This window comes from Clinocottus analis, unplaced genomic scaffold (genome assembly GCF_023055335.1).
Source record: "Clinocottus analis isolate CAN_PGR_092001 unplaced genomic scaffold, fCliAna1.0.p SCAF_10, whole genome shotgun sequence".
In the NCBI taxonomy this organism is placed as follows: Eukaryota; Metazoa; Chordata; class Actinopteri; order Perciformes; family Cottidae; genus Clinocottus; species Clinocottus analis.
The window spans coordinates 5841101-5862911 of NW_027175821.1; the positions used below are offsets into that span (position 1 = coordinate 5841101).

Consider the following 21811-nt stretch of genomic DNA (forward strand, 5'->3'; position numbering starts at 1 on the left):
CAGGGGCGAGAACTCTGCACCACCTGCAGCAGAACCAAAACATTGTTTGTATGAGTGAGAACGTGAGCTTCCTTGCTGTTAGACATATTTGTGTTTGCACTACCTTGATGCTCTAGTTACTTATGTTGAGTCAGAATGATTGTACATTGCGTTAATGCTTGTTAGTTATAGGCCAGCAAGATATTTGCTTCGAGTATGGTGATTATACATATTGTCATAACATGCATCATAACTTTCCATTTTGTATAATCAACCTTTACTAAAAAGCAGTAGAGCTAAATATGACTGTAGTGGTATAGATATTTGGGCATAAACCAAATTATCGGACACAATAGAATTCCAATCAATGATGGATGGCATATTCAGGGAAAATGTATTATAATTCATTCTGGTGGGACTATGAAGTCTGAACCATTTTTCATGGCAATGTATTAAATAGTTGTTGAGATATTTTAGTCTAGACAGAGGAGTCTCTGCTTAGATAATCTACATTGTGAAGTTGCAAATGATTATTTGCATACAGTATGTATGAAATATGATGATTAAAACTATTTCTTAGAAGAAAAAAAAACAGCAGATATAAATAGAAGCTTGGCAAAGGAGACGTGTCACATGTGGCGATACGAAACTGTATAGATGGTTTTAGGTCTCGGCACCACTTCCTGAATTTTACAGGTAGTTTATTATACTGGCTGAGGCCGGATGACTAATAAGGTTCACACAGGGGAACTCCACCAGCTTCCTTTCCTGCATAACAATGCCGACTGAAAACAAGGTGAGGCTCGCAGTTTGAATCGGTATAAATGTGCTGCAGGTAGACGCTGTTCATTACAAGACTAGAGATGCCCATCAATATGAAAAGACGAGACGGACAGATTTGCTGATATATGACTCATCATGTGCCTGCCATCCATCCATCCATTCAGAGTTGTATATACCGTGGGTGGGCACAGGGCGAAGGGGTGTCAGAGGCAGACTGGTACTTCATATACTGCTGCTGTCTCGTACAGTAGCATTAGGCTACATTATTTATCCAGTGCCATTATTCGTGTGTAGAACTCCTTTCAGACAGAACAGTAAAAGCATTCACGACGGTATGGCCTGAGGAGTGATGTGACATCTCTAGCCCCTCTACTCTGCCCGTGGCGCTGATGACGGACAAAAAACACAACAAACTCCCCATGAACAGCGTTCTATTTATAGCTATCTTCACTCCAGACTGTTTTGGTTTGATCCCTGCCCCGTATCGACCCCGTTACTCAGGTTATTCTATGTAAACAGGGCTGTGATGACTCTGCAACAGCGGACGGCTATTTTCAGAGAGATATTGAAAAACTATGCTGGGAAACTTTAAAAGGGTACCTAAAGCGGGACCTAATTGGATCATAGCCATGGCTTCTGTGGATGTGGTAGGGATTCCACAGGCAGCTGAGATGAACCCCACAGCAAATGTGTTTCTCCGCTCTCCTGAAAGCACATGCTGTACTTTTATCTGCTGCTCTGGTTCTTAATCAGGAACAACCTGCATCGTATTCCCAACATAAGTTTTACATCTGGGATCAGTCCAGTACAACCACAGTTGTCACCGGGGAAGGGTTACTAATTCATTCTCACACCCCAAAAAGAGTTGTGAACTTTTTCAATGCCTCCTTCTGTCTTGAGCTGTTACTTTCCATGGATCACAACCTTTTCAGCTGTATAGGCATGGGGATTGTAGTAATTAAAGATTTGAACCCCAATTCGTAATCCATGTATTTTCCCCCGAAACACAAAGGCCAAAACAGTTGAGCTACTCCTCAGTCTTTCCAATTCCAAAGAATGCTGGACCATTCTGTGTATGCTTTATCAGTATAATCAGTACCCATGAAGATATAAATACAGTTGCAATACATACAGATTAAGTTAATCTGCCTTAAATTAAAAAAAAAGTGTGTTATCTTTCTATTGCATTATTTCAAATATGTAAACATTTCCGTAGCACTTTTTTTGTATCATCTCCAGCACCATTTGTTCTTATCCACTGTACACCCCCTCTGCCGCTGCTGCCCATTAAAGTTTCATCCAAGCTACAGTATAGTCTGTTCTTTGAAATTCACACAATCTGAAAAGGCGGAGATAGAAACGAGAAAAGCTTTTCATCCATGTGTCACTTGGGTCTGCTGAGCACTTGTTATACCTTAGACGGTGTGTTTGTCTGATCATTTAGGTTTTATATGAAAAGCAAAATAAGAATAGAGATCAACAAAGAAGCATCAAGTGCTCGAACCCTTGATGCCTCAAAACTAATAGGCTGCTCCACCACATCTAAGCATTCATCGCATTGAAATCATATTCTGTGAGTTACTGTATATTCCATTTGTGCATTATTATTATTTCAGATGCAATTAATACAAGATGCAGTTCAGGATATAATGAAAGGCTTTTATTGCATCAGTGCAAACCTATTTCACTCATCCCATGAGGATCCTTTAAGGAAACCACAGAGACAGATGGGCGGATAGAGAGAGCGAAATCCCATCCTGATAGATATATGTATACATCCCAATACCAATAGTAGTCTCTGCCTCCTTGCTGCAGCAGCCTGCCAGCACGAGTAAAGGGCTAGTAGTCCGGCTCGATAAGGAGCCTCTTTGTCTGCCTCTACATCTCCCAACAAGAGTAAAGTCGATGGCGTATCACACAGGGGGCTCGAACACTGAGGCTTACCATCGAGTTACAGCCCACAGGTGAAACGTTTGCACTGGTGCCAACATATTGTGAAAGAGTGATAAAGCAGTGAATGAGACTTGCGTCACTGTGCTGTAATGACACACTGCCTCCTGCGACTGTGGGTGTGAAGGGAGTCTCAGTGCTACTATACCGATGCTGCGCTCCTTGTTTTCGTGGAGACTCACAGTGCAGACGTGGCAGGAAGTGTTTGAGGTAAAGCGATACTACGGATAAGTGCCGTGTGAGAAAGTGGCTGGTCTGTAATGGTGTTTTATCGCCTCGCATTTGGAAGACAGGTTCATATTCATCTCCATGAGCTCCTGAGATCCAACTAGTGGGATTCAAAGGACATGTTTTAGCCCATTTTGCTGCTCACCATCTGCTTTTGTGATGACGTCCTTCCCTACAGATAGCCATTTGTTTGAGTAGACCATAGTTATTACCAATATGACCATCCTGGTTTGTGAAACTTAATCATTATCATTGTCATATGGTTAGACAGCTAAATGAACTGCCTGAAACCTTTCCCCTACGTCCTTAGTTTGACCTTAACCATTCTAAACCCTACTTAGATTAAAAGAAGCTAGGCTTTACCATAACCACCTCTAATCGTCTATATATAAACATGTCTAATCTTACACATAACAACCATGAGACGAAACACACCAGTTTTTCTGCATTCCTCTCCGTCCTGCCCCCAATGCGGACTGGACAATGCTTATGTCACTGCCAACTCCCCCTGTTCTACCCGGGAGTATACTCGCTGTATTGCAGATCATAAATGTCTGATGTAATACACACGTAGTCGCCAAACCGCTGCTTTTCACAGACCAGTGAGGAGCTTCACCACCAGGCTACAACAATTGCCACTGTGCCACCACACAAAGCCTGCGTTTTAGGATCACAGACATTTGAATCAGATTGTTACGACATTGTTTTGTTCCAATCTTATGACCACTGTGAGTAGAACACATCGTGTAATGTGGACTGGACGGGTCACGTCTGGCTGATAAATGTTCTCTTTAGTAAGGTCAATATCGACATCGTTACCAGGCCGGTTTATTAGATTAGTGCATCACTTAGTGAAAACATGACCATTATGGTCGTTTAAACCAGCGTTCATTGATAATTTGACCAATTGGGGCCATCACAACAAGCTTTAAACACAATGCATACGATCATTTTATGAAGTTAATATGGCATGGCAGCCTTGCGATAGTCTGGCAACCTGACATGCAGGTAGCTGTTTGGCTATTTACACAACCGGCAGCATAAGCATTAAAAAAGCATAATTCAAATGTTGCTCTATTTCCCAGCTCGTTGCTTATTTTGTTAGTTGCTGGTCGGAAAACCAAAACAATTAACTGAAAGACGCTAAATTCCTCCAGAAGGCTCTGGGTGATGGCAGAGTCATGTGATAATTCTCTGTATGTTCGTCACTACAAAGGAAACCTTGTATATTACACATAGTTATTGATCTGATGTTCATATACAATGATTGATTCATGCAGCTTTAAACTTTACTGCATGAGAACAATGGGACTTAGTTTGTATGAAAGTACACAGATCCACTATCGTGCTACGTGACCCCTTGACATGCCGTCTTATTATAACCCTTTTGAATTCATACAAAAATAAATACGTTTTAGAAATTTATAAATAAGTATCAAAATACAAAAACAGAAAAATATTTCTTATCTTGTCACGAACATTTTTGAAGGGAACCCTCTTTTTTTCTAACTACACCACAAGCTCTGCTGCAGAGGTCCTGAGGCAAGTAGCTCAAGGGCACTTCAGCAGAGCAGATGTTTGTTGTGACAGCAGCTCATGCATGTGTCTTCCACTTAAGAGAGGCCATCTACCAATCTTACACATCTTGTTAGATTTACTTAAGAAGACTATTCATCATGTGAAAACAGTTATATCATATCTACTGTGGCTCTGCAGACACTTTATAAAGTCTGAGGAAATAGCTTGATGATGTCATCGCGATGTTAGCTCGGGCAACTATTACTATATTATAGGGTCTAAAAAAAAAGATGCTTTTGGGTTGCATTATGGGAATTGTCGGGTCCAGAGTTCTTTGGAGCTTGTCCCATACTTGAGATTAAAAGTCAGGATATTTCTCCCTCTGCTGCTTTGATTAAACACTCACTCTCTTGCAAGTCTACCAACTTTAAGGGAGTGCAATACTACAACCTCAAGAGCAGCCAATCCCCTGAAGGATACAAAGTATTACTTTGCTTGGCAGGGTGTTAAAGTAGAAAAAGGAGGACCTGGTATTTCTCTGGTATACTTTGTATCACCCTTTTTGTTCGGTGTTCTCCCGTCTTTCTACTCTTTGCAAAGAAAAGCTGACCAAGCTGAAACAGAACAGTCCCGCGTACGAGTGTGAGGGTGTCTTACAGTATGGGTGGGTGTATGTAGGGTGTTTGTCCCCGGCGGCATGCGGGAACGCGACGCCAACAAGGAGTGTGTTCTGAGCTGTGAAGTGGGTGTCTGTCAGGATAACAACAACACAGCAGGATGTATGATAACGGCGTACATACACACCAGCATATGCTGTGTTCCTCACACACAGAATTCCTCAACTCAATGTCATGCTTTGACTAAATGCCGACAGAAGTCCCCCTCAGGCGCTCGCTGCTCTTCTTATAAATATTATAGCCGGGTAAAACTGCAAAATGCAAAGACACACACACCACAAGACAATTGTCAACTATAGCGCTTATTTAGAGACTTTCTTGGAACATATCTAATCTTAAATATTCACGACTCTGTTCTGTTTTTCCCTGACACATTCAAACAAATAATGTATCACAAAGTTGCCCTCAGACTCAGGAACAGAAAGGAGGAAGACGGGGAATCTGAGGCAGGACTGGCTGCGTTGATTGATGGCAGTGTAAGATGTGGAGAGGTGTCAGTTGGGGACGCATATTTTTTTCCCTGACAGCAGAAAGGAGACACACACATACAACACCCCTCCCATCAGAAACCTTTAAGACTTAATCCATCACACCAGAACTGACAGATCGATGTGAAATGGGGGGAAAAGAGCCGAAAGGAATACATAAAAACATCACAACGGGACCCAACCCCCCCCGCCCTAACACACACACACACACACAGTAAAAAAAAATGTCTGTGTGTCCCTCAGAGACTGGACCCAGGTGAATCTGACTGATGCTGGCACACTGCTCTCAACAATGGTCCAGATAAACAAAGAGAACACACACACACACACACACACACACACACACACCCACATACACACACCCGCATGCACACACAAAGACAATATGGTCTGGCACAGGGCTTATATAATGTATTTTCTGCAAACATGGTAACTGCATACTCATCCTCCCCGGGGTGATTTCGGCTCAGCTGGGCCGGACATGAATGCTGGGAAATGTTGAAGAGAGGAGGGGGGCCGCTTGAGAGGAAAAACAAGGGCCACAGCGGGGCACGGAGAAGCCTCCTCAAGGACCAGGGGGTCCTCCGGAAGGGCGAAGCACGGTAACAAGGTCGAGGCAGGAAGAAGCGTCAACACGGGCGTCAACAAACACTGACCTGCCGAGCAACGCAAACACACGTTGAAGCCATTGACGGGCTTCTGCTTTTCTGTATTTCTTTAACTGTATGAGATGGCCTCCGTTATTTTTGCACATCATATGTCCAAGGTCATCTGCCGTGTCATCTCACCCTGCTGGCCGCCAGCACGTGAGATTCATCGTCTCTCACTCGCGTCCTAAGTTCAACCGTTTCACATTTCTCCACACAGAGAGCGACCCGGGCGCATGCATCACACTGTGGTGGAGCATTGCAGCGCCATGTTTACTGATCTATCACTTCCTCTATTATACCACTCCCTTATCTCAGGCAGGAGGAAAAAGAGCGTCTGAGAGAGAGCGATGAGAGCCGGAGGAAGATTGTGTTTGTTGACCTCACCCATATGACTTCGACGATCATATCTCAACATTTGACACGGCCAAGAATCTTTTGGGCAGTGTATGTAAACAAGTGTGGTCATCGTTCAATTTTCACCAAAGCACAAGCAGCTGTTAACGTGGGAAGCAACATCAACAACATGAACAACGTATTGCTTGAGCATACTTTAACAACAATAAAAAGTCTTAACGCAAGCTGCGCTTACTTCCATTTTCCAAAACGTTCAACCACATCTCACTTTCTTTTTCAGTGGACTCAGTTGTCATGGAGATAACGCTGAAGTTAGAAGCTACTTTAGGAGGATCCTTTGTTTTGTTATGATGATTGCAACATGTCATCGTGACAATTTGTCACATTTAACTCGAAAACAAACACTTTCTTTAATGTGCTACACTTTTACTTCAAGAACAGTGGTTTTGAGCACATAGTCATGTTTTACACTTTGTTGGCTGAATCTCAAAGTGTGTTATTCCGTTAGTGTGTCTTTTCTTCTTTAGAACACAACCCCAAAAGGTCCTCAAGATGACACACAGAATGAACTCATGTAAATACAATCTTTCATTTTCATAGTGTCGGTTAGAATGTGTTTTTTCTTCCGTTGTTGTAATTCCAACTTTTGTGTCAAGTTTATGTTATCTTTTTGTACACTGTATTCAATATTGTATCAATAAATAATCGTTCCCTCTTAACCCCTGAGGCCTAAATCCCTACAAATCAAAAGCAATTGAATCATATTTCAAATGGCTAATCAATCGAAAATTGCTCAGAAGGATAGTGGAAATGAGTGAGTGCAGCGAAGGACTTCCATGTCTTCCTCCTAAATATATACATGTACAGTATATAGGTCAGCTCTACAGGCTGTGAAGGGCCCAGACTGTGGCCACCACATACTTTACTGTACACTGTCTTCCTTCCTGTGCCAGGGGGCTGAGGGCAGAGCTTGCACAGGAAGGAGGGCGACCATGCAAAGCTAAATAATGCAGTGGCTCAGTCTCCACATTATGACCTAGTAAATGGCTGGTTACACAAACAGTCAGACCCTCTTGGGCCGCCCAGCCTGACAGCACAATCAGAAGGATGAATGGACCAGCGCTTGTGAACCAATTTATTGCTGTCATGACGTCGGTGTGTTCAATTCAACATTTCAACGCGTGTACATTTTCAGCACAATGACTGTGAACTGGGTGTTGGCATGAGGCTTTTTTTTTCCATTTTGAGGAAATCCCACCCTCTGAACTGAGGGAGATTTCAGATAAATTTAGTCTGATTCTAAAAGGCCTTATTGCCCATTTTGCCAATGCGAGTTGGTAGCAAAGTGTGAAAGGGTGATACTTGTCATGCAACTCCAACACAAACTGAATGTCTCTCCTGGCATCATGACGTCGGCGTGTGTCTCTCAGGAAAGCAAAAAGAGTATATTTGCACCCACAAGGACACACAATCACACAGATCCTCTCATTCATTTGCATCTTTCTTTTCTCACAGCTATACATTTGAGAACGGCCCCAACAACTTCATGCAGTGTGACACGCTCACACACACACACCTGCAGTGGGTTAGCAGCGGCACAGCTGGACAATCTAACTTCTGACAACACACATGCAAAAGGCCATTGGCCGCTGTGCGTGTCAGGGACAGAGGAGCAGCCGAAACACATTCATGTCACACGCTGAAAGTAAGCATTAACTCACAGCCCGTGGCAGCCCCCTCGGCGTCCCACCCTACCTTCGGTGTGGCAAGTGGAGGACAGGATGGTGCTCGGAGGGCGGAAGAGGTACGGGAGATAACGGGAAAAACATTTCATCTTCTTTTCCGATGCTTGCCGACGGGTGAAGAGCGTTGCGTTGCTGGGCTCCACATCCGCACTGCCGCCGCGACAGCAAGCCAGAGAAGAACCGGGGCGGTGCGGGAGGGGAAAGAGGCTCTCTGTCCGCGGCGCAGGGGGCTATGACAGCATCACTTTTCGCAGGCAGCGCAGGCAGGCAGGCAGGCTCCGGTGAAACTGCGCGCCGCTCGGGGAGCAAACAGCGCACAATGTCAGCGCACCTCACGCTTCCGTGTCGGCAGTCCACTCCGTGAAGATAGTTGTTGGAGTGCGATCAGGGCAGGGGGTCGTCTCTGTCCTCTCCGAAGGGAGGTCAATGTATGTGTGGTCTGACGGTGTAAACACCCCCCTACACCTCGTGTCATCTTTTTGGAGTAAAACAAAACATGAGTATGTTGTTCCCATGTGAATCTGAACTGTTCATTATTAAATATATCTTTCATAAAAGCCTCCCTGGTTTACAGATGTCTGGTGTCACTGGTGTGCCGGTATGTTTGTGTTCATAGAGTACATTATATATTCTAAATAATGTGCAAACCGCAGAGAGTAAAGAAGCAAGCACATGGTAGTTTACTGTGTGTGATGAGCATAGGACAGAAGTTGATGAATCATACAAAAAACTTGTTTCCAGCTGACCACATTATTGATTGATTGTGTTGGCGCCATCTTGTGGTCATCTGGATGGACAGCAAACTATAGTTATAATGATGCAAAAATATGAATATAAAACAGTCATAAAACTAGTTTAAATATGTTTAAAATTGGGACTCGCAAAATGAATGCGTTAAACGTTAACTTACGGTGATAATGCACAACCATAAAAACGTTTTGTCGTTATCAAAATGTAAAAAATAAAAAAAAGATTTAAAATCTTACCTCGAATTCAACTTTCATCACTACACGGAACATTGTTGAAATACTAATGATAAAATGTAAGTGCTCGTGTTTTTTTTTTGTTTTTTTTTACTGCGAGACGTGTGTATTTTAATTCCCATTTTGAATGGATCTCGCGAGACTTGAGTGTGAACTAAGGCCGGCGGAAGTACTTTGTGACTCTCTTTTCCGCCGGCCTTAGAGGAACGAACGGCAGGGTAAGAAATCTTGGCAGGTTATTTCACTAACTTTATCGCCATCCATCCTCTTGTTGGTGTCGCTGAGTATCCATATAAACGTCTAAACACCTCTTGAACACTGTCACCATTACACGACGGCCACTATTAAACCCATGTTGATGATAGATGGCGTGTTAAAACCTCTCGCTACTTGCTCGTCCTGCTCGGTATCCGCAGTATCCGCATGTCGGCTCCGGCTAGTGAAGGCGCTCGTTTCTCGGTGTTGGCGACTGTCACTCGGCTACTTTACGATTCATGTTTATTCTGTTTAGTTCGCAACTCGCTCAGTTTTGGTATCGAAATACTATAGACACATAAAACGCGTCCGCTCCAGTCCGTCGGTTGTATTGTGCTAACCCAAGTAGCATCCTTTTTGCTAGTTTAGCACACCGCTTGAAGACATGACCGAGCCAGCCCGCTGAGTAGCTTCGGTGTTTGTGTAGTACAATGCATTACGGTGATACTCAAACGTTGGTACTATTTCGAGATGAGCATCTACGTGGTCCTTGTGCTTGCAGGAGCCACGTTTTCAGCAGTTTGAGTGACTTGTCAACAACTGCATGGTGTCTATCCTGTAACTGTAGTGCTCAACTGTTTAATAATAACCCGTGTCTTGTTTGTTCACAGCATCATGAAGCTCAATCCATTTGTCACCTCCTCCCGCCGCAAGAACCGCAAGAGGCACTTCAATGCCCCCTCACACATCAGGAGGAAGATCATGTCCTCTCCCCTGTCCAAGGAGCTCCGCCAAAAGTACAATGTGAGGTCCATGCCCATCCGCAAAGATGACGAAGTCCAGGTATTGTAGTTTAAAATGTTGAAAGCTCCTCATTGTCCTGAAAGAGTAAGCTGCACATGCTTGACTTGATGGTGTTGTTTTCCAACAGGTTGTCCGTGGACACTACAAAGGCCAGCAGATTGGCAAAGTGGTCCAGGTCTACAGGAAAAAGTACGTCATCTACATCGAGCGTGTGCAGAGAGAGAAGGCCAACGGAACCACAGTCCATGTCGGCATCCACTCGAGCAAGGTGAGACACAGTTGTCTAGATCCTCAGATTGGAGTGTCGCCCTCAGGGGAGCAAGACAAGTGTGTAAAATGTCGTTCAAGACTAGGTTTTAAGAGAGAAAGTTGATGGAATCTCAACCTATTTAGCTGATTTACACTTCTAAGTTGTCTGTTGTCATTTGGCATCTCGTTGTGTGAAGTAAAAAATGTGTGTTGCGTAAAACTGTTGCACGATTTATTTCCCTGATGATTGTATCCTACATTAATTTATTGTTCCTGGAAGTAATAGAAGTTTGCTTCAAAAGTTGTATGGCTGCTCTTACAAGCACTGTGCAATACAGGTTGACTGGCAGAAATATTGTTGTGTTGTCACGATTGGACAAAAAACTGCAGGACCGCATTTGATTTCACCATTTTTTGACAGCCAATGTCGCCAACCTCATATGCCTGAGTTAGCCTGAATTTTCCTGCTAACGGACATTAGCCAGGATCAGATTGGATTGTAGTAGTCTTCGGTCCTAGTTGGGTTAGCTTAGCTTCCATCTTGGTTCTCTCCTATTGCCTCTGTTTAATCCTGGTGATTGTCTCAGGTCTGCTTATTTAAATCCAGACTTTTCCTTCTATGATGATGACTATCTTCTGTAAAATCCAGTTAAAAAGATAAAATAGGCATAATATTTTGACAAAATTCATTGTGATTCAGCCATAGCTGGTGATGATGCCAGCACTTTTTTTTGGGTTGTTGCATCTTGACATCTGCAGAGAATATGGTTATTTAACAGTAATTTGGAGAACTTTATATTAGTCAGTAACTCCATTGACAGCCATGTGCAATGCTGTGACCTAAATAAACATATTAGTAGTGTTCATGCACCCCATGTGCAGATACTTGAAGCCCAAAAACTATTCAACATTTCAGACCTTTGTAACTGCTGCTGCTTTGAAGCCCAGGTTGTGCCTTAAGAGTTGTGTATTTGTAGTGGTTGTATGGCTTGCAAGTGTCTGCTTTACAGACTCCAGAATGCCTCCTGATGTCTAGTCAAATAATATTTTGTGGGTGTAACTTTAATGTATAAAGTAGTTATAAGTTTCTGCAATTTTTTTTGTCTTTCTCCATGACTATTGCTGCCAAAGAGGCATTCTTGACTTGTTCACTAACCTTTTCTTTTTATCCTTTGCAGGTGGTCATCACCAGGCTAAAGCTGGACAAGGACCGCAAGAAGATCCTGGAGCGCAAGGCCAAGTCTCGCGCCGATGGAAAGGAGAAGGGCAAATACAAGGAGGAAACCATTGAGAAGATGCAGGAGTGAAAATGATCTTTTGCTATCAATAAAATGTGTAAATGGATCATACTTTGTCTGTCATGTCTTAGTTGTGGAGGAGGGAAGGTTGTCTTTGCATGGTGCCAATATGATTGCCGGTTAAATATAAATGTATAATGTGCAAACCTTGTTGTTTTGGTACTTTTTTTACACTAATATTGTTATAGAAAATTTGATCATTATGTAAGGTCTGTTTTTAGCCCACAAATAAAACACTAGTGCACTGCTTCTCAATCAGTGCTCAAATAAATGTTGCATTAGCCACAGGTGCAGGAAGCTCTTTTTATTCATTAATACAATGCTGGCAGGAGTTTGCTCTACAGAGAATCGAATATGAAAGCTGATAAATTGTGCTCTTCTGTTCGAGGTGTAAAGATGTCAAAACTCAGCTGGCTAGATGATACGAAGGCCCAGGTGTGACATTTGCATAGCAATTCCATTTCACTGAAATGAGCCTCTTAGTTGAAATGCTCCTGGTGGGTTCATAAATATGTCGCCAACGTGCTCGTATTTTTTTATGGTCGCGAACTAAATGAGTATCAGCACATTAGCTAAAACAGGCTTATTGTGCTCTGATCAATTTTGGGCTATTTTGCTTCTTTACTAATCGGTCTTTGTTCAGGTTAGTGGAATATAAACTTTCCAAATACACATTTCGTGTGTTCATTTTATTATATTTCTTAGCGATCTACAAATTTCTATAATACCTGATTTGCATATCCAACTTAAATCTAAATGTATGTAATTTTATAGTACATATATTTAAAGGCTGTTTTTTTTCTCAGGCATTAAGCCAGAAATGTCCACTTAAGTAGCACTTAGAAACTCAAAGCCCTTAAGCTTAATTTCTATCTATATTCTGAATGTTTTTACACAAGGGTTTGTTCATAAACCGTTCATAGATTTATAAAACTTTTGTATGTGTCTGACAGCATTTTCCAGCAGGAAGTCCATTTTTGCCAGTAAAAGAAAAAAACAAGATGAAAATATAGCTGTGATAATACAAATATTCCCAAGGAAAGTCATAATTATGAGGTTCAAAGTCCAGCGTGAGTAACCTGTCGCATTATTGTTGTAAGCACCATTTCATAAAAGCTCTTGCATATTAATAAAGGTGTAGATAAAATGTTTTTAGCCATTGCCGGCTGCACACATTACACCTTTACATTCTTCTTCCCTAGCGCCTGATTAAACCTATATTTATTTTTTCATTCATCCAGTTACATCTCCAATATATTACTGCTGTTCTCACATTTCAGATTATGATTAAAAAATACAATTGGAGCTCAAATGTGACCTTAAATCAAACATACATCTATACAGTTTCATACAATCTTTTTTTAGTTTTTAGAATTCAAGCTTCTTCACAGTCACTTCATGTTTAATTAAGACAAAACTGTGCTTACTGTGCTCTAAATTCCTCAAATCAGGAGAATAATACCATTATAAGTCTTTTGGTTTTGTGATTTTATAAAGGAAATAAAGGTTAAACATGCAATGAGCATGTTCATGTACTTTATATGTATGTATTTCAGAACTAAGTAGCTAAAAGAGGGTCATTGCTTGACCCGGGTTTGAGTTAATATTTAATTGTAAAATTAGCTACATCAATATAAATGTTATTATTTGTTTAACTAAAACGTTGGACTGATTAAAATACTGCATATTGATATCTAACATCTTCTTACATTTACAAAACTCAACAGTTACCTTTTGCATATCGTTAGAGGGAATGAAGAGGCCTGAATTGTTAACCTGGTGTTATCCAATTATCTGCTTTCTGTTGTGGGATTGTATACAAATGAACACATATTTAATAACATATGTTCAAATGTTTATATTTAATCATTCAGTGTCAATAAACGTGCGATGCATAAAAAAATAGTTATAAATTCACATTGATATTTATTAGTTGAAATGTTTTCTCTAATAATATTCGGTGTCTCCTCACAAACACCATTTCAGGCTCAAGGTTCTATTAAAAGTTTCGTAATTCGTCTTTTGCAACACTTATCAGCAGCGGCCAGTTGCGTGTGTGGTACTAATCACTTTGTAATTGAATAAAATGAACGACAGGTGGCGCTGTTTTACCACAGGCCGAACGGGCCCAACTTCTAGGAACTCAGACATAAAGTACTATGTGACAGACATCTCTGAGTAAAACGTCTCAGCGACATATTTTACCAAAGAATGATGCTGACAGTCGAAGTCAAGCATTTGTCAAGCAGTTAGTTTCGCTTCACTCAAGAAAAAAAAATGTTAACATTGTACAAGCTAATTTACTAATTTCTCTTAACTTTTGAATGTAAGAATTAATTAAATACTTCGCTGACCTACAGAGAAAATGTTTTAAATGGTCCCTGATGCATCTTTAACCAGATGTGTCCCTGTCTAGATAGTTCACGCGGAATGACTCGCCTGACTTCCTCCTTTCTGCTTAATGGTCATGTGACCCGCCGCTCCGTCGCACTGTGGATCCTGTCTGGCAGCTGGAGTGTTACTGAAGTCGTCTAAAGTTTGTGCTCCTGACGTGTTCTCGGTTTTAAGGAAAGCCCCACCATGGCGGACGTCGGCTTCGTGATCGCCATGTCCGTGGTGACCCTGTTCTGGGGCATCGTCGGAGGAGTGGTGCCCTGGTTCATCCCCAAGGGACCCAACCGAGGGTGAGCGGTTAGCTTCCCTTTAGCCTCCGACGGAAAGTTTGTTTGCGACGTGGTCTCGTGACTTTCATCGAATACAAAGTAGCCGCACTGCTTACAAAGTAGCGAAACTTATATTCGATTTCTCAACTTTACTTGATGAATGTACGACATGTAAACCTTGTGGGCAAACTTAAGTCACGAGAAAGTAAAAGTAAGTGACCAGCTAACTGGAACTGACTCGACACCCCTTCTTTAATTAATCTTATTGCCATCTGGCTGATACACATCTAACGTAGCTAAATCGTCTATTCCCATATATCAAAATACCAATGTGCATAATAAACTACATCTCTGGAAAATATGCAGAGGGAAACTTCCCTTATTTCCCTGTGTCACTCGCGTCACGAGATCAAGCTATAAGTTAACAGTCTGTGGTGCATTTTAAACCCATTTATAGATATTATTAATGTTGATCACGTTTACATGTTTCTCCTGCTCCAACAGAGTGATCGTCACAATGCTGGTGTTGACTGCAGTGTGCTGCTACCTGTTGTAAGTAGTATAGTCCTGGAAATGTACCAGGATTTATTTAATAGCATCATGTTGTGGTGTTTCTCGTTTTAACTTTTGTCATACACATATTCACCAATACCATATTTAATCAAACATAACAGAGAGCCAGTAGGAATCTAGAGTAAATAATATATATTGATGATTAATCCATTGACATACAATTGATTGACATGTATTTGGACATCAATTAACATGAATCATTTAAGTAATTTGATAAGCAAAAATGGCAAACTTTATAAATTTTAGAAACTTGTTTTTTTTCTGTCTTATTAAATAATTTTGGACTGTTGAAGATGTTACCTGTTTTCTAACATAATATTGGTTTGCATTGCAACATTATTAATGGACAGCAAATATTACAATAGCTGACACTATGGAGACAATTGTTTCTCCTCCTTTACGCCAAATGAATGTGTGTACACTACTGTCATAATAAAATAAAGCTTGTCATTACAGGTAGTACTGTAATGAATCCATGTAGTTCTGTCTTGTGATAATTTATTTATATTCACAATTAGGTGCAACAAGTGTGTCTACAGTGTCATGTTACATGTCAGATGGGCAAAAGAGCAGCGTAATGACAAAATAGTGGAGTCAAGGGAAGTTATTGTCCCCAATATCCCCAGTTTGATGTTAAAACTGTGGGCCTACATTTTATTTATTTGTTATAATTTTTTGGGAGAATAAGAAATTATCCATATAACTGAGCTTCAAACAATGTGTTTTTAATTGCATAGTTTTATTGCACGGTCGTTTTCTATTGCCATGCGTGATCTTAATATTCTCTCTGTCCATCAGTTGGTTGATAGCAATTCTGGCCCAGCTGAACCCACTTTTTGGACCCAGTCTGTCCACTGACACCATCTGGTACCTGAACTATCACTGGCAGTAATCCACTCTTCTGACCATGCAGGTAAACTTCTCCCTGTGAAAGAGGAAATTATTGAACCTAAATTGAATGTTGTACCTTTTTATCCAGCTCATAGAGACTGCACTTACATGTCGCCTATCGATAATGTATGATTGTTGTTTTGTTCTTCTAAAACTGTGTTTATTGTAATTTCTGCCAGCAGGAGGGAGGTACAGGACCTGACATGGCTGCATACCAAGAGATGTTTCTTCTTATTTCACGCAGAGATCATTCCTTCTGAATCGCCTTAAACTCAGACCCCCGTGTGATTACTGAGTGACACTGGTGCCTTGTACAAAATGTTTCCCAAAGGACGTATGAGAGATCTCACTGAATGTGCTTTAATTTAAATTATCTAAATGTTGTCGTTCGGTTTATATATTATGTATATCCTGTTTATTGCTGATGTTATGAATGGATGTGTGTTTTGATATGATCTAGTTTTGTCTCCTTCACTCTCAATGTCAGTGATGGATGTAATGCATTAAGTAGTTGCTATTAATAAACTACTAATCAACACCACTGGTCCATACCTTTTTGTTATTGTATTGTGTTTATTGTATGAGCTCACCTTTTATGTTGTAAACTGTTATAACTTAATTGTCCTACTCAGTTATGTCATCCTATGTTGTTATTAAGCTGTTCAACGTTATTTACACACTTAAATAAATGATTCCAGACTTTATATGAAATACATTTAATTATTTGTTTCATATAGAGAATATGATTGTTTGTGTTCTTCAGTCTCGTCTATCACAAAGTGTAATAGTTTGTATGGGCAAAGGCCACAGTCGACGTTCAAAACGGGCTTCCTGCTCTCCGTAGTTTGAGGCGAGTACGTTGGCAACATGGCGTCCTCAGACGTCCACCTCCGAATATGTGAACAAGAAATACTCAAATATGACTTGGAAATTAAAGCTCTTATCCAGGTGCGAGTATGTATTTGGTAAGATAACTTGGCGCCACGTGGAGACACGCTGGTCTTTGCGCTTGTCATGCAACGGAACCGTGCTGTTGTCCGGTAGCCTTTATTGCTATCGGCTCCGGGCTGCAGCCGGTGAACCGGGAGCTCGAGCCGCTCTGTGGACAAGAGCATGCCGCTATCTGCAGAGCAAACGGGCTCTGACGTATCTCTTAAATGTGCCTAATGTCCTCACCGATAAGGTAATTGTGTGGGAAATCAAAGCTGCCGTAAAGGAAGAGGAAACAAGACGGACAGTTACCGGTGTCGTAAATTAATTATTAAAGAGGACGTTATCTCGTCCTGTCAGTGAGAAGTCACTCACATTTTAACACATTTCCAGTGCTTTACGTTAGACTATAATTTATCAAGTTTGATTCGCCTTTTTTCCCCCACTAATTAACAACAATATGTATTGAGTTTTATTTAGTGTATTTGTAATACAACTATTTTAGTTTCCACTGTTTATTTTCTTGTCTTTTACCACTTAGTCGCTCAACGTTAGTCACTTGGAGACCATTAAAAGACACATTTTGATCATCAGTTAATGGTTGAAAGTAATTCCAAATATTAACAGAATCTCTGAAATCCCCCCTTTCTCTTGATATCGTTTTACATCTGAAACCTTTTGTTTTTTTAACTGGGTGGGGGACTCTGAAGGCCTCTTTGGACTGTGGGAAATTGCAATCAATCAATAATGCAAATGATCGTTGCAGGGCGAGAGATGCTTTATTTTATGATCACATTTAGTATAGCATTTTGACAGCTTATTCCCACTTATAACAGAATGATGCACCTCTTGTTTTGTCCCAATAGTTCATTGTCGCTGACTTTGCCGTTTTAAATAAGTGCAACATGTTGATACCACTAGCTTCACCTTACAGTGACAATAAAACATAGAAGACACGCGTCGGTCTCACCCTTGTTTTGATGTCTCACCAGGACATCACTGGGAGCACGGGCCCTCAAAGCAAGCTGACAGAATTGAACGCAGATTTGAAAAAGAGTTTCCACAATCTCAGGTTGCGGATTCAGGTAAGAAACAGAATCACTCTTTTTTGAATGTCTCTGCAAACATGACACAGCCCCATTATGGTCTGTATGATAATCAATGGCGGCGAAATGGTTTGTGCCACTGACAGGATTTTGAGCAGATAGCTATGGAGCAGGACAAAGAGTCAGACAAGCAAGCTCTGATCAGTCAGGTAGAGGGACACAGAAAACAGATGCTGAGGTAATGTCTATACATTCAAATGTTTTGCCACCTCATGACTTGTATACATATAAAGCTGTTGTCACATTTCTGATTGTACAATGCTGCCAGATTGGTGTGGTAGAAGCCTGTGCAAATTCCCTGCTTAAACTTCTTTAATGTCTACTTAATGAAAATATGAATATGTATTATTTCTTTATGAATATGTATACTTTTTTTTCATATGTATGTCTTTTTTTCAGTAACCAGACAGGTTGGAGGAAAGCCAACATGGCCAGCAAACTGTCCATAGACAACATGGAAAAGCAGGCACTTCTTAATAGAGCAGATAGTGGTGTGAGGCAGAGGTGAGCTGATGCGTGCTACTTACTCTTAAATGAGACGAGGATCAGCTTAATGTCTTAGAACGACAAACTAAATTCTCTACACAATTTATTTTTTTACATCCTTCTAATCCCTTTTTTTTAAAAATAGGAGACATGAATTTAGTTCCAGGACTTTCATGGTTGTATCTTCTATGTTATTCTCAGGAAGATGACCAAGGAGGACCTGGCCCAGACCTCCAGTGACATTACAGAGAATCTCATGAGCATCAGCCGGATGATGGCGCAGCAAGTTCAGCAGAGCGAGGAGACCATGACGTCACTAGGTCGGTGAAGGAAACGCCTGATGGAAAGAGTGTGTTTACAATGTGTTGGAAAAATCCCTTATTATCTTATTTTTATACCATGGGTATTTATTTACTTAAAATGTGCTTATTTAATTGAACTTGTTTGCTTCAGATATAAAAGGTATTAAAGGGGAAGCTGCTGCTGTGTCTTGGATACGTATTGGTCGGGGTAAAAACTTCATGGCCACCAACTTTAGATTGACAGATTTTGTGTGAATGCACATCATCTAAAATATCTGTCCGTTCATATTAATTGTGTATCTCTTCTTTTGCAGCAACCTCTTCAAGGACAATCCAAGAGACCAACGAGGAGTTTAAGACCATGACGGGGACCATCAAGCTCGGGAGGAAACTCATCACCAAGTACAACCGCAGAGAGCTCACTGATAAACTGCTCATCTTCCTGGCGCTCGCCCTCTTCCTTGCCACAGTTCTCTACATCCTAAAGAAGCGGCTGTTCCCCTTCCTATAGACCAGGTGCCTTTCCAAGGAGCTCCCCATTGCAACATGCTGTACTTTCCATGGTCAGCGCAAATGATTTAAACAACCCCGACTGCTGCGTGTCATATTACACACGCATTACACACACCAGTGTCTGTCCGCTGGAATGTGGACTGCTCACTCTGCTGAACTTTGACGCTGCCGAGGGTGAAATATTGTCTACAAAGGGTGAAGATAAACCTGTAGTTCCGTGCAGTGTTTTATTTTGGTTCAACATACAAAGGGGAATCATTTGTTTTCGTGGAAAAGCAAACGTACGTGTTGGTGACACAAAATGTGTCAGACATTAATCTTAGTTTTGACAGTGATGCTGTGCATTGCTTTTAATCTTTTAATGAAATCAATAATGAGAGATGGACGACCCATAATGATCATTTATTTTACTTACATTCCTGTGGAAGATATCCAGTACGGTTTTGTTTTTATTAGTGTGTGTGTCTGTGTGTGTGAGCGTGTGTATATATAAAACAGCACTCGAGTTTACTGAAATTAATTCTCGGACTCCTAAAATATTCTCTCCCCTTACTTCAGATGTATTCATGGGTGTAGATAATATGCTGAATGCAGTAAAACTCATCTCATTCAAAGAATTAATAATAAATAATGTAAACAAAACTTCAGTGGAATCTGATGATCACAAAACTAGTTCCACTATTCATTTCAGTTCAACAAACCTTCATTGGCCTGCATGTCATTGAAGCAATGCTATCGTAGTATAAAATACTTTTTATTAAATCAACTCTACTGTTAAATCTCACAATATTAAGGACGTACATAGTGGGACAAATTAGGACATAGAAACAGTGGCCTTCATATATTGCTGACTAACACCTGATATCATGAATTAATGGTGAAAATGATGCACATTGTACAAGCACTATGTTTAATTGTGAAAATGATGTATTGTAAAATCACTGTTTCATTGTGAAAAGTCATATTTAAATGGCTTTTAACTTTGAATAGAAGCCCAACTGCAGTCTCTTGTTGGGTGCTTCACCCGCTGGAGAATCAGAACAGTGTTTTGTTTCCTGTGTATGTTCACTGCACTCATTATTTTATACAACAAAAAAAGAAAAGAGGCGGGGTGGGAGGGTGGGGGGGGGGGGGGGGGGGAATCAAAAAACGGGTATACACCTTCCTCCATCTCCGGCCGTGTCCGCTTGGCTCTGGTCTGCAGCGGAGCAGAAAAAGCTCAGAAAAGCAGCCGTGTTCATCACACTGGCAGAGATAGAGCAGCATGCATCCCTGCCTTTCTTCAGATAAGACCCGGAAAAGCAGATTATTCCGACCCGTTTCCCTCTCCCTTTCCAGTGTGGGTGGAGGGTGAGGGGGGATATTTTTAGGTTTGTGTGGTGCCGTTATCTGACGTTGCCTTTTCAACACCTCGGAGGAGTGGGTGGCCAGAGGAGCTACATGACCTTGCTACCCTCCCTGCAATTGCCTGGCATCGGCATTCTGTTTGATACATGTCGACGTCGTGTATCGATCATCAATAAACATAAAGTCTTCTGGCTTGATGTCGGATATGTTTTGTCGAGACGTGTGTTTTTAAAAAAAAAAATGAGATGGCACAACTGAGCGTGTGTGGAGAGACCCGAGAGATTCCTAAGCGTCTCTTCCTCGTGTAAAGTGGTGGCAGTTGGGCAGAGCGGGCGTGTTCATATAGCTGCACTTAGACCAGGCCTCTGGCTCTCTGTCAAGCAAATTGGACTATTCTTGCATTTAGCACTGTGATAGTGTCAATCAAGTGTTTGGGTTTGTATCTGGACAAGTGTCAGGGGAGCGTAAACTGCACCACACTGATGCCACAAAGAAGCAGACAGAATCTCTCCAGCTCCGCATTCATGGAGTCACTTCTACGGCTGAAGTTGTTCTGTTATTTATCTGACTGTTATATATATATATTATATCTGTACATTCTCAATGTGAGCCCCTGTGGAACTTAACTCATCAATTCTCAAATACAAGACAGATTTTTATTTTTTAAAACAGGAGTCTTTAATATTCAAGTATATTGTCCAAAAGTAATCAGGTAACTTGAATCAGGTAACACATGAAATTTGTCATATTTACAAGTACAGAAATTGTATATAAAATACTTGTCCACAAAATACAGTAAAGGGAAATCAAAACGTTTGTTTCACTGAATCAAAAACAGCATTTCCTTTGCAGAATTTGTCTTAATAACATTTAATGCAGGTCAAGGTCATGACTCACAGCCATCTGTCTCAGCAACTTAAACACGCGTGTGGAGTGTACGCGTGTCTGACAGCGGGTTGTTAAAAGTGTAAACTTTTTACAACCTTTTAACCTTGTTGAAGCATATTGAAGGAAGCTTCCTAATAGCCACTTCAACATTTTAACCAGACACAAAACACACGAGGGCCGACAGATTTTATGGTCCAGTTCAACCATTATG

General features: G+C 41.1%; 4 protein-coding genes across 5 annotated transcripts in view; 3 read left to right on the forward strand and 1 right to left on the reverse strand.

The window, feature by feature from the left end:
* Positions 1 to 8706, reverse strand: part of ppp2r2ba (protein phosphatase 2, regulatory subunit B, beta a) — a 38138-nt gene extending 29432 nt beyond the window's left edge. The window contains exon 1 of the mRNA XM_068584213.1: positions 8383 to 8706. Within this exon, the coding sequence (XP_068440314.1) occupies positions 8383 to 8461 (79 nt within the window). The 5' untranslated portion in view covers positions 8462 to 8706. The remainder of the gene's footprint in view (positions 1 to 8382) is intronic.
* Positions 8707 to 9518: 812 nt separating this feature from the next.
* On the forward strand, positions 9519 to 11947 carry rpl26 (ribosomal protein L26). The gene is made up of 4 exons (XM_068595878.1): positions 9519 to 9573; positions 10222 to 10393; positions 10482 to 10622; positions 11782 to 11947. The coding sequence occupies exons 2-4, from the start codon at positions 10226 to 10228 to the stop codon at positions 11908 to 11910; spliced, it is 438 nt and encodes a 145-aa protein (XP_068451979.1). The 5' UTR covers positions 9519 to 9573; positions 10222 to 10225; the 3' UTR covers positions 11911 to 11947.
* A 2447-nt stretch (positions 11948 to 14394) lies between these two features.
* On the forward strand, positions 14395 to 16566 carry atp6v0e1 (ATPase H+ transporting V0 subunit e1). Of its 2 annotated transcripts, none has more exons than XM_068589535.1 (4): positions 14395 to 14585; positions 15069 to 15116; positions 15936 to 16050; positions 16208 to 16566. In XM_068589535.1, the coding sequence occupies exons 1-3, from the start codon at positions 14482 to 14484 to the stop codon at positions 16027 to 16029; spliced, it is 246 nt and encodes an 81-aa protein (XP_068445636.1). In that variant the 5' UTR covers positions 14395 to 14481; the 3' UTR covers positions 16030 to 16050; positions 16208 to 16566. The 2 variants fall into 2 exon arrangements, with proteins under 2 accessions (XP_068445636.1, XP_068445626.1); XM_068589525.1 differs by having other exon boundaries at positions 16211 to 16566.
* Positions 16567 to 16892: 326 nt separating this feature from the next.
* bnip1a (BCL2 interacting protein 1a) lies at positions 16893 to 20463 on the forward strand. Its single transcript, XM_068588950.1, has 6 exons — positions 16893 to 16976; positions 17951 to 18043; positions 18151 to 18242; positions 18464 to 18568; positions 18752 to 18870; positions 19167 to 20463. The coding sequence occupies exons 1-6, from the start codon at positions 16896 to 16898 to the stop codon at positions 19361 to 19363; spliced, it is 687 nt and encodes a 228-aa protein (XP_068445051.1). The 5' UTR covers positions 16893 to 16895; the 3' UTR covers positions 19364 to 20463.
* The last annotated feature ends 1348 nt before the right edge of the window (positions 20464 to 21811 follow it).

Coding starts and splice junctions, on each gene's coding strand:
- rpl26 (XM_068595878.1), top strand. CDS start 10,226: ATGAAGCTCAATCCATTTGTCACCTCCTCCCGCCGCAAGAACCGCAAG. Junction 10,394..10,481: donor GCAAAGATGACGAAGTCCAG/GTATTGTAGTTT, acceptor GTTTTCCAACAG/GTTGTCCGTGGACACTACAA. Junction 10,623..11,781: donor TCGGCATCCACTCGAGCAAG/GTGAGACACAGT, acceptor TATCCTTTGCAG/GTGGTCATCACCAGGCTAAA.
- atp6v0e1 (XM_068589535.1), top strand. CDS start 14,482: ATGGCGGACGTCGGCTTCGTGATCGCCATGTCCGTGGTGACCCTGTTC. Junction 14,586..15,068: donor CCCAAGGGACCCAACCGAGG/GTGAGCGGTTAG, acceptor CTGCTCCAACAG/AGTGATCGTCACAATGCTGG. Junction 15,117..15,935: donor GCAGTGTGCTGCTACCTGTT/GTAAGTAGTATA, acceptor TCTGTCCATCAG/TTGGTTGATAGCAATTCTGG.
- bnip1a (XM_068588950.1), top strand. CDS start 16,896: ATGGCGTCCTCAGACGTCCACCTCCGAATATGTGAACAAGAAATACTC. Junction 18,569..18,751: donor GATAGTGGTGTGAGGCAGAG/GTGAGCTGATGC, acceptor TGTTATTCTCAG/GAAGATGACCAAGGAGGACC. Junction 18,871..19,166: donor GGAGACCATGACGTCACTAG/GTCGGTGAAGGA, acceptor CTTCTTTTGCAG/CAACCTCTTCAAGGACAATC.